The sequence below is a fragment of the Ammospiza caudacuta genome, chromosome 5, assembly GCF_027887145.1.
Source record: "Ammospiza caudacuta isolate bAmmCau1 chromosome 5, bAmmCau1.pri, whole genome shotgun sequence".
Taxonomy (NCBI): domain Eukaryota; kingdom Metazoa; phylum Chordata; class Aves; order Passeriformes; family Passerellidae; genus Ammospiza; species Ammospiza caudacuta.
Genome location: NC_080597.1, coordinates 16,814,237 through 16,827,975, shown reverse-complemented (window position 1 = coordinate 16,827,975; position 13,739 = coordinate 16,814,237). Strand labels below are relative to the sequence as shown.

At 41.8% G+C, this 13,739-nt stretch overlaps 1 protein-coding gene across 5 annotated transcripts in view; it reads right to left on the bottom strand.

Annotated features, from left to right (window-relative positions):
- The window catches only part of MPPED1 (metallophosphoesterase domain containing 1), a 61,569-nt gene extending 51,211 nt beyond the window's left edge, over positions 1–10,358 (bottom strand). Inside the window, exons 1-2 of one of the 5 annotated variants that reach the window (XM_058805858.1) lie at positions 9,339–9,629; positions 7,476–7,534 (exon numbers count right to left, since the gene is read on the bottom strand). In XM_058805858.1, coding sequence (XP_058661841.1) covers positions 7,476–7,484 — 9 coding nt within the window. In that variant the 5' untranslated portion in view covers positions 7,485–7,534; positions 9,339–9,629. Of the gene's footprint in view, positions 1–469; positions 804–7,475; positions 7,535–9,338; positions 9,630–9,727; positions 9,779–10,286 lie in introns of those variants that run through there. The other 4 variants (XM_058805860.1, XM_058805862.1, XM_058805859.1 and 1 more) reach the window with 4 other exon arrangements.
- Positions 10,359–13,739: the final 3,381 nt, after the last annotated feature.

Sequence of the window (13,739 nt, the reverse complement as noted above, 5' to 3'; positions counted from 1 at the left end):
AAAATGGGAAAACAACCTGTTTCCTTTGATTAAAAAAAAAAAAAGAAAAAGAAAAAAAAAAAAAGGAAGGGGAAAAAATGCAATGGTATATTGAGTCGTCTGCTCAGTGACAGTCACTCAGTGCCAACCCTGGACACATAAAAACCATAAAACAAGATGGAAAGGGAAGTTCTGGGAAGAGAGGAGAGGAGAGGAGAGGAGAGGAGAGGAGAGGAGAGGAGAGGAGAGGAGAGGAGAGGAGAGGAGAGGAGAGGAGAGGAGAGGAGAGGAGAGGGAAGAAAAGATCTTAAAAAAAAAAAAAAAGAAAAAAAAAAAGAACAGCAGTCACTGAAATGCTGCCCTGTGCTAAACAGAAATCATCTATGTAACACACAGGATCAGTAAGCATAATTCAGTATCAAGCTGATAATTCAGTATCAAGCTGATTTCAAGCTCATTTCAGAAACACACACAGATGTCTGAACCTTACCTTTCAGTCTATGGTTTTCTTCCTGCATAAGTGATTGGCTGACTACTGACATTCTTGGTGTTCGATAGAACAAGCTATCTCCTTCCAGCTTGACTGATAACCAGACTGACACCCATTACTCCCCTCTTTCTCTTTCCATTTCCAATAGTTCCCCAAATTGTAACTTTTCCTTTCTTTTAATATTCTGAAATGTATTGCTTTCCCAAACCACAGTATAAAATGCAGCAGGGAAATAATTATCTGCTTCTGCAGCATGCAAGTTTTAAAATTATATGCCCAGCATTAACAACACAGAGAGTTAAGACTCAAATCCCCACAGCAACAACATGCTAACCATCCTCTTCCCCCAGACTTATGGAGCTGCGGGATGTCTGCCAGGGAAAAACAGAGAAATGTAAAAAGGACTGCAAGAACATGAATACTAAAATAAATATCACAAACCTGGCTGTTGGAATCACAGACTGAGAAAAAGCTATTAAATCAGCTAAGCCATCTTCTTACAGAAGGCAGGAATGTTCTCTGTACATTAATTTCCTGCTGTTTTCTCCAGCGTGTGTTCAAATGGGCCCCAAAGTCCACTGTGTGTAATGGACACTGCTCCAGCCTTCAGAAGGCTTCACATCAGGACATAAACTGTGAGCACTGAAACACCTCTCCTAAAGAATTACTGGACTAGGCAGCTAGGACTACCCAGCTATATTTAAGTACTTTATGAGGTCCTCAAACAAATCTTTGTATTAAGATTCTATATTTTTTTTTACTTCTTCAGCCTGAAATTTCTGGTGTTATATCTCACCAGCATAAATATTTCCCCATCTAGATGAACTTCCCAGCCTTTTTATACATCCTATTTATCTTTTTTTTTCATTTCAAGCCAATATTTTATTTTGATCTCACTTCTCCACTCACATATTTTGCTTTATTCTAGGTTCACTCTCATGACCACTGTCTCTTCCCAAATCTCACTCCACTGCCCCACTGTTCTCTCTATCATCCACCCTTTGTCTCAAGTCTAAAAACACCACCGACACTTCTTGAAAATAATTCACACAATGTGAATCCAGAACTGAAGCTACATGGATCAAGCAGATGTCATTGAAATAATAATTAGAAACCAAGATAAAATATTGATTATGATGATTTTAATAATAATTTTTTAAAGTCAGTAATTGGGAGAAAACTATAAAGGTGTTCTCTGTTGAGGACTGAACTTTGCTAAGCTGCAAACATCTGAAGGTCAAGAAGCACAGTGTGACTGTAACACATCACAGCAAGAAGCTGAACAGGGGCAGTTGCCAGATTTTCCACCACCAGTGAGACAAAGAGAGAAGAGAATGCTGGGATTTCAGGCAGTACCAAGGTCAGGGGCAAAGAGGCAGCTACAGAAAACATGTTAATTTTGCTCAGCCAGCCTCTCAAGCTGATGTTTGGGGAGGCAATGAAAGAATAAAATGTAGTATAAAAAAAAAAAAAAGGCATTTCCATGCAGCTATGAAACATCAAAGCTGTATTTTTTTCAGGGAAAGCAAGTAAGACAAGAGCAGTAAAGCACCTTAAAGAGGAGCATTGAGAGTTTGTGATAGACTGCATGGTGACACACTTGCTTCTCATTCAAGTCTTGGACACTGCTAAGCAGAAACTCTTTCAAGAGCTTTTACAAGCACCCAAGTCTTCCCTATACTACAGTGCCCCTCATAAACTGTCAGATCACCCCTTACATGAGGAAGTAGACCCTTTATTTAAACCCCCAAAATCACAACTGTCACAGCAAAATTTTTGCAATAATCAGCTCCACCGTCACAAATTCCTGCTTTTGCTTTAACTCCTGAAAACGCTTGTTACAAACTGACCACCAGTAAGTGAACATACTGAGAACTAGAAAAGCAACCACTTACTCTGAGAAATAGGCTGAAAATACTAAGGGTTTTTGCTAAAATACCCATTTCACACAGTTCAGATAGAGGCCAATCAATGGAATCAGTCTGCTATCTTCAGTTCTGCCACCGGAAAATGAATACTGAAATAATTCTAAAAAGGCATGTCTCTGCAGGAAAGGATGAGCCAGGGAAATAACACACTTTCCTCTTCCTCCTCTTCATCTTCTGAAACAGAATGCAGGTCCTGGGAAAGCAAAACCACTGAGCCTCCCCTTGGCAGCCTGGTGTGCTCACCTGACAAATGAGGACTTTAAAGGGATGGAAGCACAGTCAAATGTCATGGACACACTTGAGGATTTTTAAGTTTGATCATGCACACTTCTACTGATGGAATCATAAGGCTTCCTAAATTAATAGGATTTGTCTGAGATAGGAACATTTCCCATTGCATTTAAAACAATAAACAAAACTAAATGCACTTCTAGGCCTTTTTAGAAAACATCTGAGGTAAAAACATTTCTGTGCCAGCAAATCTAAATTTGATATCAATCAAATAATACTCAGTTCTGTGACTCCATCTTTTCCCTGGAAGTCATGGCTATTTCCACCCATATAACAAAACAAGGGAACGTAATTCTGAATTACCTGTAAGCCTCAAAACCCTACTCTTTTCGTCCTCTTCTGTTTAGAATCTCATATTTCAGATATCGATGAATACTTCAGTGCCTCATCATGTATCTCACATATTTGTTAACTGCAGATCTGCAGGGCACTGAGCAATCTGGTTTCTAACATGGGGAAAGAAACAACCAGTGACTTAAATAGACCTCTTATTTCTCTATAATTCCAACCACCTTAACCTGCATTAGGAAAAAAAACAGGCAACAAAATCCCCCAAGTTATCTCTCACCATTCTAAAACACACATCATTGCTCTCCTTTGCAGGTTATAATGACCTGTCACATACAGTATGAGAAAACTCTGGACTGAATTTTTTTTCTTCAAATTAGTTACTTCCTTTGCTCTCGAACATAAATACTGCACATTTCTCTCATTATTTTCCTTATAAAGAACACGAACATACTTGTGAGCTTTAACTGTAATAAAAAGATTATATGGACACAGCAGGTACAAAATGAGATAAATTATTTGGGTTTTGGGATTATGTGGTAACATCCACTTCTATGAAGTTTCATTCAAAAATATACTGTACCTACAGCACACCAAAGTTCTGACAAGGCATCCAGGAAAGAATACAGACACTGAGTTCAGAAAATACAAAAATGGCACATTTACCTAAGAAATCCAATTCTCTATTTATTTAAAGCAGTTACCACTTAAAAACTTGCTTTGTCAGTCTTATTTTGAATGATCACTTGATTTTTAATTACTTTTTCTCATTTCCTTATTTAGTTCCCAAAACTATACAGTAAATGAATATTCTATTTATGAAAATTTAGTTTTATTTTGGCTCATTAGCAGTATAATTTTCTGAATCAATTTCTCATCCATACAAATAAACTGTTCATTTATTCAATTTGAAAAATCAACAGAACCTAATAATATTGCTTTGTTTCCACCTTAAAATTCTGCTTTATCATATATCCCATATATTTTAAATACTGGAGTGCTCTAAGATTTACAAATAGACTGAATATTTGTCAAGGCTAAACACATTATTGTAATCCTACATACGATAGCGCCTGAATGTATAAAAACATTGTAATATTTCAATGAAGTATTTAAATGGATACTTTTTAAAATAAAACCAAATGTTTTTCCTGAAAAATATAATATTTTCACTCAATACTACCTTTAGTTATCTAAAAATACCTGCAGAGTGGATAATCTATCTAAGTAATTACCTCTAGGGAAGGAAATTTTAAATAAATATCTAAGAGCCACAAAAATAATTTCTCACTTTTGCCTTAATCTCTGGCAGTAATATATAATCTGCTATGTTACTGTAAACCATGTGTATATATTCATTCAGGAAAAATTAGAATTCCCCAAATGAGAATACTCATTCTAAAGGAAAAGAGCTAAAAATACAAGTTATGTGGGAAATTACAAAAAAATGGACATTCCAACAGAAATAAATTTGGGTTTTGGGGGTTTGATTCTACATTTCAGTTTGCAATTTGGGCATGTCATCTACTCCTGAATCTTTCAAAATATTATTTACTGAGGAGAAGAAGACTAAGTACTGAAACATATTTAAGACACAGTTTGGTTTAATTTTAAATTGAAGAATGTTCTTATTCTTTACTCCTTTGTGACAACTGGCCACGTCCTCACTTCCTAGCCTAGTACAAGCCCTGCTGGGTGAAAGCCACTTGCCTGCGACACTCACTTTATCCAAATGGCTTTCAGTGGAATTTGTGTGTAATAAATTGACAGGCTCTTCCCTTTTCGTGCAGCAGCCCTGCTTGGCTGTGGATTCATTTCTACTGCCAATATTCTCATCTGATTTCAGAGAGAAATCTGATGCTAACAACTCTTGAAAGGACAAGAGCACAAAAGAGAAGCGGCCTATCCATCCCTGCAGTTCAAGATGAATGAAATGCCAAAGTACCAGCACATATGTCAAAGGTGGGATGTAGAACACAGCTCACATGCAAATATATTTATAGTGATACTACTTCTGGTATCAGTGTCTCTTTTTCTCCTAAGATCTGGAGATAAATTATAAAATTAAACAAGCAAATCCTTCACAGCTACATTTTTTTGTCTTATACACAAAACTTTGAAAATTTACTATGCTGTCATATTATTTCTGCTGTTTCCACTTCTCCCTCATTTAGCTGCATCAATCCCACTGAAACCCTTCATGTCATCTGATTCATGTTCAGGGATGGAGTCACTGGGATTGTTACCTTTATTTTTCCAGGTGTTGCCTCCAGGACTGTTGTAAGGAAAAAACAGTCAACAACCACTCCTACCCTGAAGTCATATCCACAAAGAGCCCCCCTACATGGTCCATGTGAGATAAAGAAAGGCTGCCCCTGAACTGTGCTCTGCCCATCAGCTGATTCACTGGCTGCTTGAAACACTCACTTGAAAAATTTTAGTTGCACTGGTGAAAAGATTTTCAGGGGACACAAAAAAAAAAAAAAAAAAGCTAAAATAAAACTACACAGTTTGGGGATGGAAAGTAAACGGAGATCAAAATGTAAAAATATCTGGGAGGAAAATAACCAAATTCTGAAACAAACTCATTGTACATTTCTTTTTCTTTTCCCTTCTGTTTTATTTGATCAACATGGTGAAATCTGAACATTTTTTTTGATGTTGACAAACCTGAAGTTTCCACTAATATGTGTTGAAATTTACATTTACTGTCGTTCTTGTTGAAGTTACAAGCCAGTTAATTTCTGTCAGTAGCTAAACTCTAATCTACCCCATCCCCACTACATTAGGCAAGGTGTCTTAAACTTTTACCAAAATCCCCTCATATCAGGGACACAGTGTTGAGGGACAAAACTCAGAACAGCGATACAGTATAGAAAACCTCCAAGCAGAAATGTTTTGCTTTTCTACCAAAGAAGCAGAAGAAGGGCTGTCCCACCAAGCCAAAATAATCCTTTTACGAATACATTATGAGTGTCCACAGACCAGGTGAAATCCAGCAGCAAATGATGCTGGATACAGCCCTACAGTAAAACAGTCTCTGCCCCAGATTACAGCCTCCAGAAACTCAACAAAGGATATGGGAGGAAAACAATGTAGCACAGGAATTATCAGTGCAATGGCAGCACACGGTGTTCCTTCCATTTTCTTTAAAGAAAAAATAATGCAAGATTAGCATCACAAAAGACAGAAGTGGGAAGAAGATGGGATCTGATAAGAGTCGGTGAGAGGAGGGAAAAGGTGATAAGGAATCAAGTGGCATGCAGGGTGCTGGAGTTCCACAGCGCATCAAGCGCAGCGATGCGATTTTGAGAGCAGGCAAAAAAGGAGGCTTGTGCAAAACAGCCAATTAGGAAAACATGGAAAAAACAATCAAAAATATCAGTCACAATCTCCTCCTTCATATGCCACTTGTGCAGCTGCTCTGCTGGCTTCAGTCTTTGGTTCAGTGACAAGACCCTAGATGCCGTAAGGGAAGCTGGGCTGACTGCATGACAGAGGAATTCAATTTAAAAGGTGAAGAGGACACACCACATAAAAAGTAAGCTTGCAAAGAAAAGTGATACAGTCTTGGTTTTAGCAGAAATGTACAAATTAGATATATGTAACAAGTGATGGCTAATGCTTGCAGTTGAAATGTATTTCTGCATTGCACCTCTCAATCAGTAAAGACGAGCCCTTACTGCACTGATATTAGTCTGACACAGAATACAGCATATTTAAATGATATTATGAACTCAACCTCTACTCCCATAGTAAATCATAGCATTTTAAATTGTGACTGAATGGAAGATGCTGAGCATTTTGTGTTTAGGGTTAGTATAATGAATTCCAGATCAGTTACGACTGAAAGTTGCCTCATATATACCACGATGGCTAATTGTTGATCCTAATACAATTCCCACTGCCTTGTCAAAGCATGGCAAAACTGCCACACTTGTTGACAGTCTCAACAATGAGGTCAAGCAGTGAGCAGCACTCAGGAATGAACTGCTTTGACTCCAGAGGTGGTTACTGCAGAAGCACGGAAACAGCCAGCACTGCAACGGCTCTACCACTTTTTGCAATGGATCTTATCAGGGGCTGTCACTCTGCAACCTTGCCTGAGCATCACATTCTCATGCTATTTTATTTGCAATTGCATCGACTGAAAAGATGATTTTCTAATGGGAAGTTAAAGGATAACAATCCAGCGACCTTAAAGAACTGTCTTACATTAACCAACTTTGCTTATATTTTGAAACATAACCTAGAACAGCCAGGATTTAAAATGAAGGTTTTAAGTTAGAAATAATAATTAGAAACTTTCCTCTCAGACAGATGAAATTGGCCTATGGAAAATGATGACAGAACCCAAACCGATGTATGATCCAGAACACCCAAAATAAAGTTTCCAGGGCTACACTGAGTCTTATTTTGAAAGCTCATACTGTATGTTGCAATATTCTAATATTCCTTCATGTAACCAAACATGTGAAAAGGCTTTTCCTTCAGCTTACCTTGCACATCCCGTATGAATTCTTCAAAACAAAATTCAGCAAGGATCCAATGGACTGCACTGAATTATTTGTATTATGTTTATTAACCAACTGAGATGAAAACTGTTCTCGTGGATGAAAAGCATTAAAATTCTCAATTATGAATGTACTTTCTAATTACTATTTGATATTGTTTCCATATGTCTGAAAAAAAGAAACTGACTGGGTAATTGACTAAGCAGCTACCTGGTTTCAGGGGATTTGAGTCTCCTTCCTCGTAATTCAGTGGCAGAACTCAAGCTGACTTAAAAACCAATGATCTCTTTATACACTTTTACTTGTTCTACTAAATAGAAAAGCCCACTTCAGTGTAACTCTTCAGGTCAAAAGGACTGCACCTGAGGCAGCAGATCTGAACATGTTTGGCTCCTAGCAAGACATTAATCTTGAGGTTTATAGTACATATAGTACATTCAATTAAATAAATATGACCAAAAACTACACTACATTCTATGAACTATTAAGTGAAGAAGCAGAAACATCAATGTCAGAGTCATCTATGAATGTATGCCAGATCAGAACTCCAGTCTGCTTTACATTCCTGCTGACACTTCCCATAATGAGCATGCAGCATTAAATAAAAACCATGACCTGTTTAAACAAAGATCAGAGCACCAGCTTTGTCTTTGCATTCTCTAATGTTTGTTGTTTGGCATCACAAACTAACATCAAAGCAAGTCTCTTGTTAATAGCAGCCCAGAAGGTTTGCATACAGGGCATGAGGGGATGGCTCCTGTCCACCAAGAACATTTGTGTATCTTTAAAATGGGCATTTTACTTCACACAAACATATACAGGTATTCTCTGCAGTTACTCTGCTGTGAATTATACCAAAGGAGACAGGAAGAGAAGAAAGGAGATAGAGGGGATAGTGTGCAAGCAAGAAATTTTAAAGATTTTTAAAGATGTCTCGGATAGATTGAGACAATGAAACAAACCCCAAGAGCCAAGCCAAAACTGTTTAAACACAGCATTGAAATTTTATGGGTAGTTACTAATATTAATCAGTTCACAGACATATGATACAAGGGAAAACTACTACATGTAATAATTTTTTAAAAATCTATATGCAAATAGAAATCAGTAACCCCCCTATTTTTGTAGTACACTACCAGAGAATTTACAGTGTCTGGCATCACAAAACTGTTTATTCCAAATAGGTGCAACACAGATTGCCATTTTCCAATGACTCCATAACTGGTCTTCTCAAAAGATGCATGATTTTTTGGTAGTCAGATTTCAGATATGCACTTTTAAAATGTAGCCTTGCATTTTAAATATTTACCTTATAAAACCTGAGAGTTCACTTCATCACAAGCTAATATTATGCAAAGTTTAATAATCATGCCTAGTTATCAATTTATCCAGAATATCCGGAGCTCCTTTACATTAGTCTAAATTAACCACAAAATTCATTAAACTGAAGTTGCAATGCCTATCAATACCATACATTATCAGCAGATCTCTCAATGATAATATTGTTAAGGTACAGACTGGGCAAGCAGGAATCTTCAACTATTGATCTTCCGCCAAAGAGAATGAAGCATTTAAAATCTGCCCAGTTCTTCACGTTTCCCATCTGTACCCTCAGTGTTACCCACGGACAAGCACACCCATTTATAAATGTACTCCACACTACCCATCTGAAAGCGTGAGATAGAAAACGCTAATCCTATGAAAGCAATGAAAAGAACTGAAATCTCCATCTACATGTCCTCAACCTTTTTACCTTTTTTATTTTTTTTGGTCTGCTATACTGCTTTAAGCGTGCTGGATACCAAATAACAGCGCAATAAATCACATGCGAATCGGCATGAATCCTACCAAACTTATTCGAGCGGTTTCCTCCCGGAACAAAACTTTGGAGGTCACTCAATCCTCTCCTACGACAAAGGGAAGTTCTTCCTCTTCCATCACCCCTTCCCCCGGCTGTGCGAGGGACTATCGGGGAAGGTGCGCACGGCTTTTCCACGGGGGCTTCCTCGGCGCTGCTGCCCGGTGACGCTGAGCACGGCGCGGGGATGCGAGCGACAGCGCCCGGGGCGCCCGGGGCTCCCAGCCCGGCCTCCGCGGCAACTCTGCGAACAAAGTAACTTGGCGGCTGGGCGGCGGCGGGGCACGGCGGGGCACGGCCGCTCTGCCCTCGCCAGCGAGCGGTCGCACGGCCGGGAGAGCGGCCCGCAGGGTCCCCGGAGCGCGGTGCCAGCCCTTACCTTGCTCCGCAGGCGCTCCGCACGGCCGGCGGCAGCAGCGCCGCGGGGCCGGGGCACGGGATGCTGCGAGGCTCCCGGCGCCTCTCCCTCCGCCTCTCTCCCGATCCTCAGAAAAGCCCTTCCCCCCCTCGCTCCCCCCCCGCCTGCCTCACTCTCTCTGGCTTTGGGGCATAGATATTATGTGTATATGTATGTGTGTGTGTGTATGTGTGTATATATATATATATATATATATATTTTTTTTTTTTTTTTTAAGAAGCCAAGGGGAAGCTTGGGGTTGGGAGAAGCAAAACCCTGACGCGCTTGGGGGTGGGTAGGTGGGGGGTGCGGCTGGGGGGGCTTCAGACCCTCGCACGGCAACACAGGCGGACCCATTCCCCCCCCCCGTCTCCTCGGTCCCCAGCCGGGGGAGGCGGTCGAAGCTCACCGCCTTCCACCGATCCCGCACCGGGAACGGGCCCTGCGCGCGATTCTCCCGCCCGGGGCGGCCGCCCGGACCCCAGCCCCGACCCCCATCCCTGCGGGGGCAGCGGGGCGGGGGGGCTGCCCAGATACGTACCCTGCCCGCCGGGGCCGGCTTGAGGACGCAGGATTTTGTGCGAGCGATCGTCTCCTTCTCCGGGAGCTCAGCCTCCCCTCCCCCCCGCCTCCCCTCCCCCGCCTCCCCCACCTCCTTTGGGGGGCCAGGAATCCCCCACTGCCGGCCCTGCCTCCTCCCCGCCCGGCCGGAGCGCTGCTGCGCCGGGCCCGCGGCGCGGCATGGCCCCGGAGCTCGGTGCCCGCGGCCGGGCTGCGCTGCGGTGAGCGCGGGCCGTCCCCTCCCGCCGCGGGCGCGGGTCAGCGGGGGCGGCGCGGGGCCGCCTCCGGCGTGAGGGGAGGCTGCGCGGCCCGGGGCACCGCGGCCTCGGGGAGCGGGTGCGTGCGGTCCGCAGGCGGGACACTCCGCGCCGGCCTTTCGGGGGATGGGGTGCCGCTGGCCCCCCTCCTTCCCGCGTCGGTCAAGGGGAAGTTTGGCGCCGGGGCTGCGGGGGGACTCTCCGGGCAGCGCCCGCGGCCAAGAGAGCCGCTACCCGTCCCTTCGGCAGCGCAGGTGCTGGGGGGCGAGAAGGGCGCCGGGGCACTCCGGAGGTCCGGCCCTGGCGGGGTGCAGGGGGACACGGGGGTGACCCAGGGAAGGTCCCTTCCCTGACAGGTCCCTACACCTGCCTGGTGTATTTCTCAGAGGCACCGAGCACGCACAGCTTCCCTCGGCTTCGAAATCAGGCCATCGTAGAATCATAAATATATAATATTGCACTCCTATGATATTATGAGTAGAGAGCAAGAGAGTTAAACGCATGCATTGAGGAGAGGCAAATTACATGTAAAGGGCTTTACTGCACAACTGCAGAGCGATTCTCAAATGAAAAAATTTCAAATCCTTACAAGAATAAATTTAATTCCTGCTCGTAAGTTCCCGTATCGCCTGCTAGGCAAGCAAGCGTGCTGGATATCGAGCAACGATTAGTGGAGTTACATCTGGGTTGGGTACACATGGTGACTTACTGCTGATCAAACAGCAGTCTGAAAATCCCGAGCTGGAAAATACCCATTCTGGACAGAATAATTGTACTTTCCACATCTCTTCCAGGTCAGGGTGGAACAGAGAGCCCTGGGAAGCGTTCTGGAGGAAAGGAAAGAAGCCATCGAGCTCCGCACACGGTCCTGTACTGCCGAGCAGAGCCAAACTCACACTCAGGCTCTGCCCGGGCCAGGGGGACCCCACGAGAAGTTGCCGTGCCCTGAGCAGAGGCTCAGAACTCCAAAACTGGACCTGAAAACCTTCCCCCACAGCTTCCATTGCTGGCAAAACATACGTATTTATCTTGAAAGTTTGCTTCTTGACCTGTCAGCGCTTTTGCAACAATATAAATGTGCTTGGGAAATTTTTGATCGGCCTAATGGTTAGGACCTATTAGAAGCTGCAGAACATATTCACAATCAATTCACTTATTCAGATGCATGAATGCAAGCTTAGAAAAGTAATTACAGGCACCTTTTTTTGGAAATCTTGAGGCTGTGTGGTTTCCCCACGGGAAATATGAGTAATAAATTCCTACTTAAAAAAAAAAAACTAAGAAAGAAGAAAATATGCTTAGCATTGTTCTTATTTATTTTTGTCTTTAATATTAAAAATTGTTGATTAAATGTTCCAGGTGAGGCAAGGGTGGCTGGATGCAAATCCTTAATTTTCACAGAAAAATGAAAATCCTCAATTTCAACTATTCCTTAAAAGAACAATAAGAAAGATTTGATATTGATAATTTAGATCTTCTTTTCACTTTTTAAATTTTAGTTGTCTTTTGTAAGAGAAATGGATTTTTCTTTTTTGGTGAACGTGTAAACAGCTGGTCAGTATTAGCAGATCTGGCCATTTTTCTCTTTCTACTGAGAGTTAATGTATCTATAGAGTTAACATCATATCTATACACATTAAATACATCTGGTTTAGGTTTAAAATATTTTATTAAAAAATAATTTATTATCCTCTATTGTTACAAAATGGTGAACAGTACTTGACATTTTTAGTTGTTTATGATTTGCATCAAGTTGTCTTTGTATAAAAACTGACATTCAACTAAAATTTATTTGAGGTCACTTAAAATTGTTCATTAAAACTATCTTAAAATGCTTGATGCATTTCAAAAGTATCTTTGCATTTTAAAATATTTTATGAAATAACTGAAATAATGGCCCCTAGAAGGGGAATTAAATTAGAGGCTTCCGGTAGCCATGGCTTTGACAATCTTAGAGAAAGAAGATCTTATCCTCTCACACTTGGGTTTAGCTGTAGATTGACAGAGGAAAATAGGCAATCTTACTTTTTCCTCTCTAATGTTGGTTTTTCAGCTTTAATAGTCCTTAACTGAACTACTCAAATGGATTGAAACAAAGATATTTACCCTGCCTGCAAAAGAAACTGCAGCTCTCAAAAATTGCTTTCCTGCATCAGTTACATCCTGTTCCATCTGCTTAGCCAAGGCACTCAGTCAGGCTGGTGGTGTCACCCTCTGAAGCTCAGGAACAGCAAACATCTCTTTATGTCAGTTGAAGAGACAATGTTACATGATTTTTTTGTGTTTTTAATAAAAAAATTTTGGAGAAGATACTGTGGAATTATGTTGTCCAGCAAGGACAATCCCTATTTGCGGGCATTTTAATCAAATTCTGGATAATGAAGCAAGGGACCCCTAAATAGTTAGCTTTGGTTGTACAGATTGTTACTTCAAGGTGGAAGGGCTTTTATGTATCATTTCTGAATTATTATTTTTGAAGATGGAAAATGCTCTATGCGAGCACTTAGGCAGCAACAGACAAAAATTAATTTCAACTGATAGGGGAGGAAATGATCCTCTTATCTGAAGTGAAAGGCAGTTGGACAAATGAAGTTCAGACGATCACTGGGGAAGGCAGAAATAGATAATAAACATAAACCTGTATAGCAGTGCATCATTTCGGCTGAGTTTTTGTACTTGATTTGGCTTCTTGCTGGTTGGCAACTATTCATGTGTAGTTTAAATTCAACTTGTGCTTCAAAACCACCCATAAATGAACAATCCAGCCCAGTTTAGGATTTTTTTTAGTGTTTCTTGAGCAGTTTTTCCAGATAAGAGTTAGTGCAGACTTCTGTCAGCACAGTGTCAGAGCAGAAGAGGAGCAGTAGATCACAGCTGAGTGACAGCCTCCAGCTCTGAAATGTGCCATCCATCCCCTCGCAGGTTCTCTGTTCCCCATCACTTCTGGGACATGTCAGACTTCCTGCACATGCCCTGCAGAGCTCATCTGTGCCTGTGCACTCCAGCCTGCACCTCCCAGGTGCTTTCCTGAGACATCAGATGGAATGCACGAGTGCAAGGAGCAGCTGATCCACACAGTCTGGGTGGTCTCTGCCAGGACAGGAGGGTATGTGGTGCACCTGTGCTCTGAGGCATGGCTGCATGTCCATGAAACTCGGACAAATACAGAGGAACAT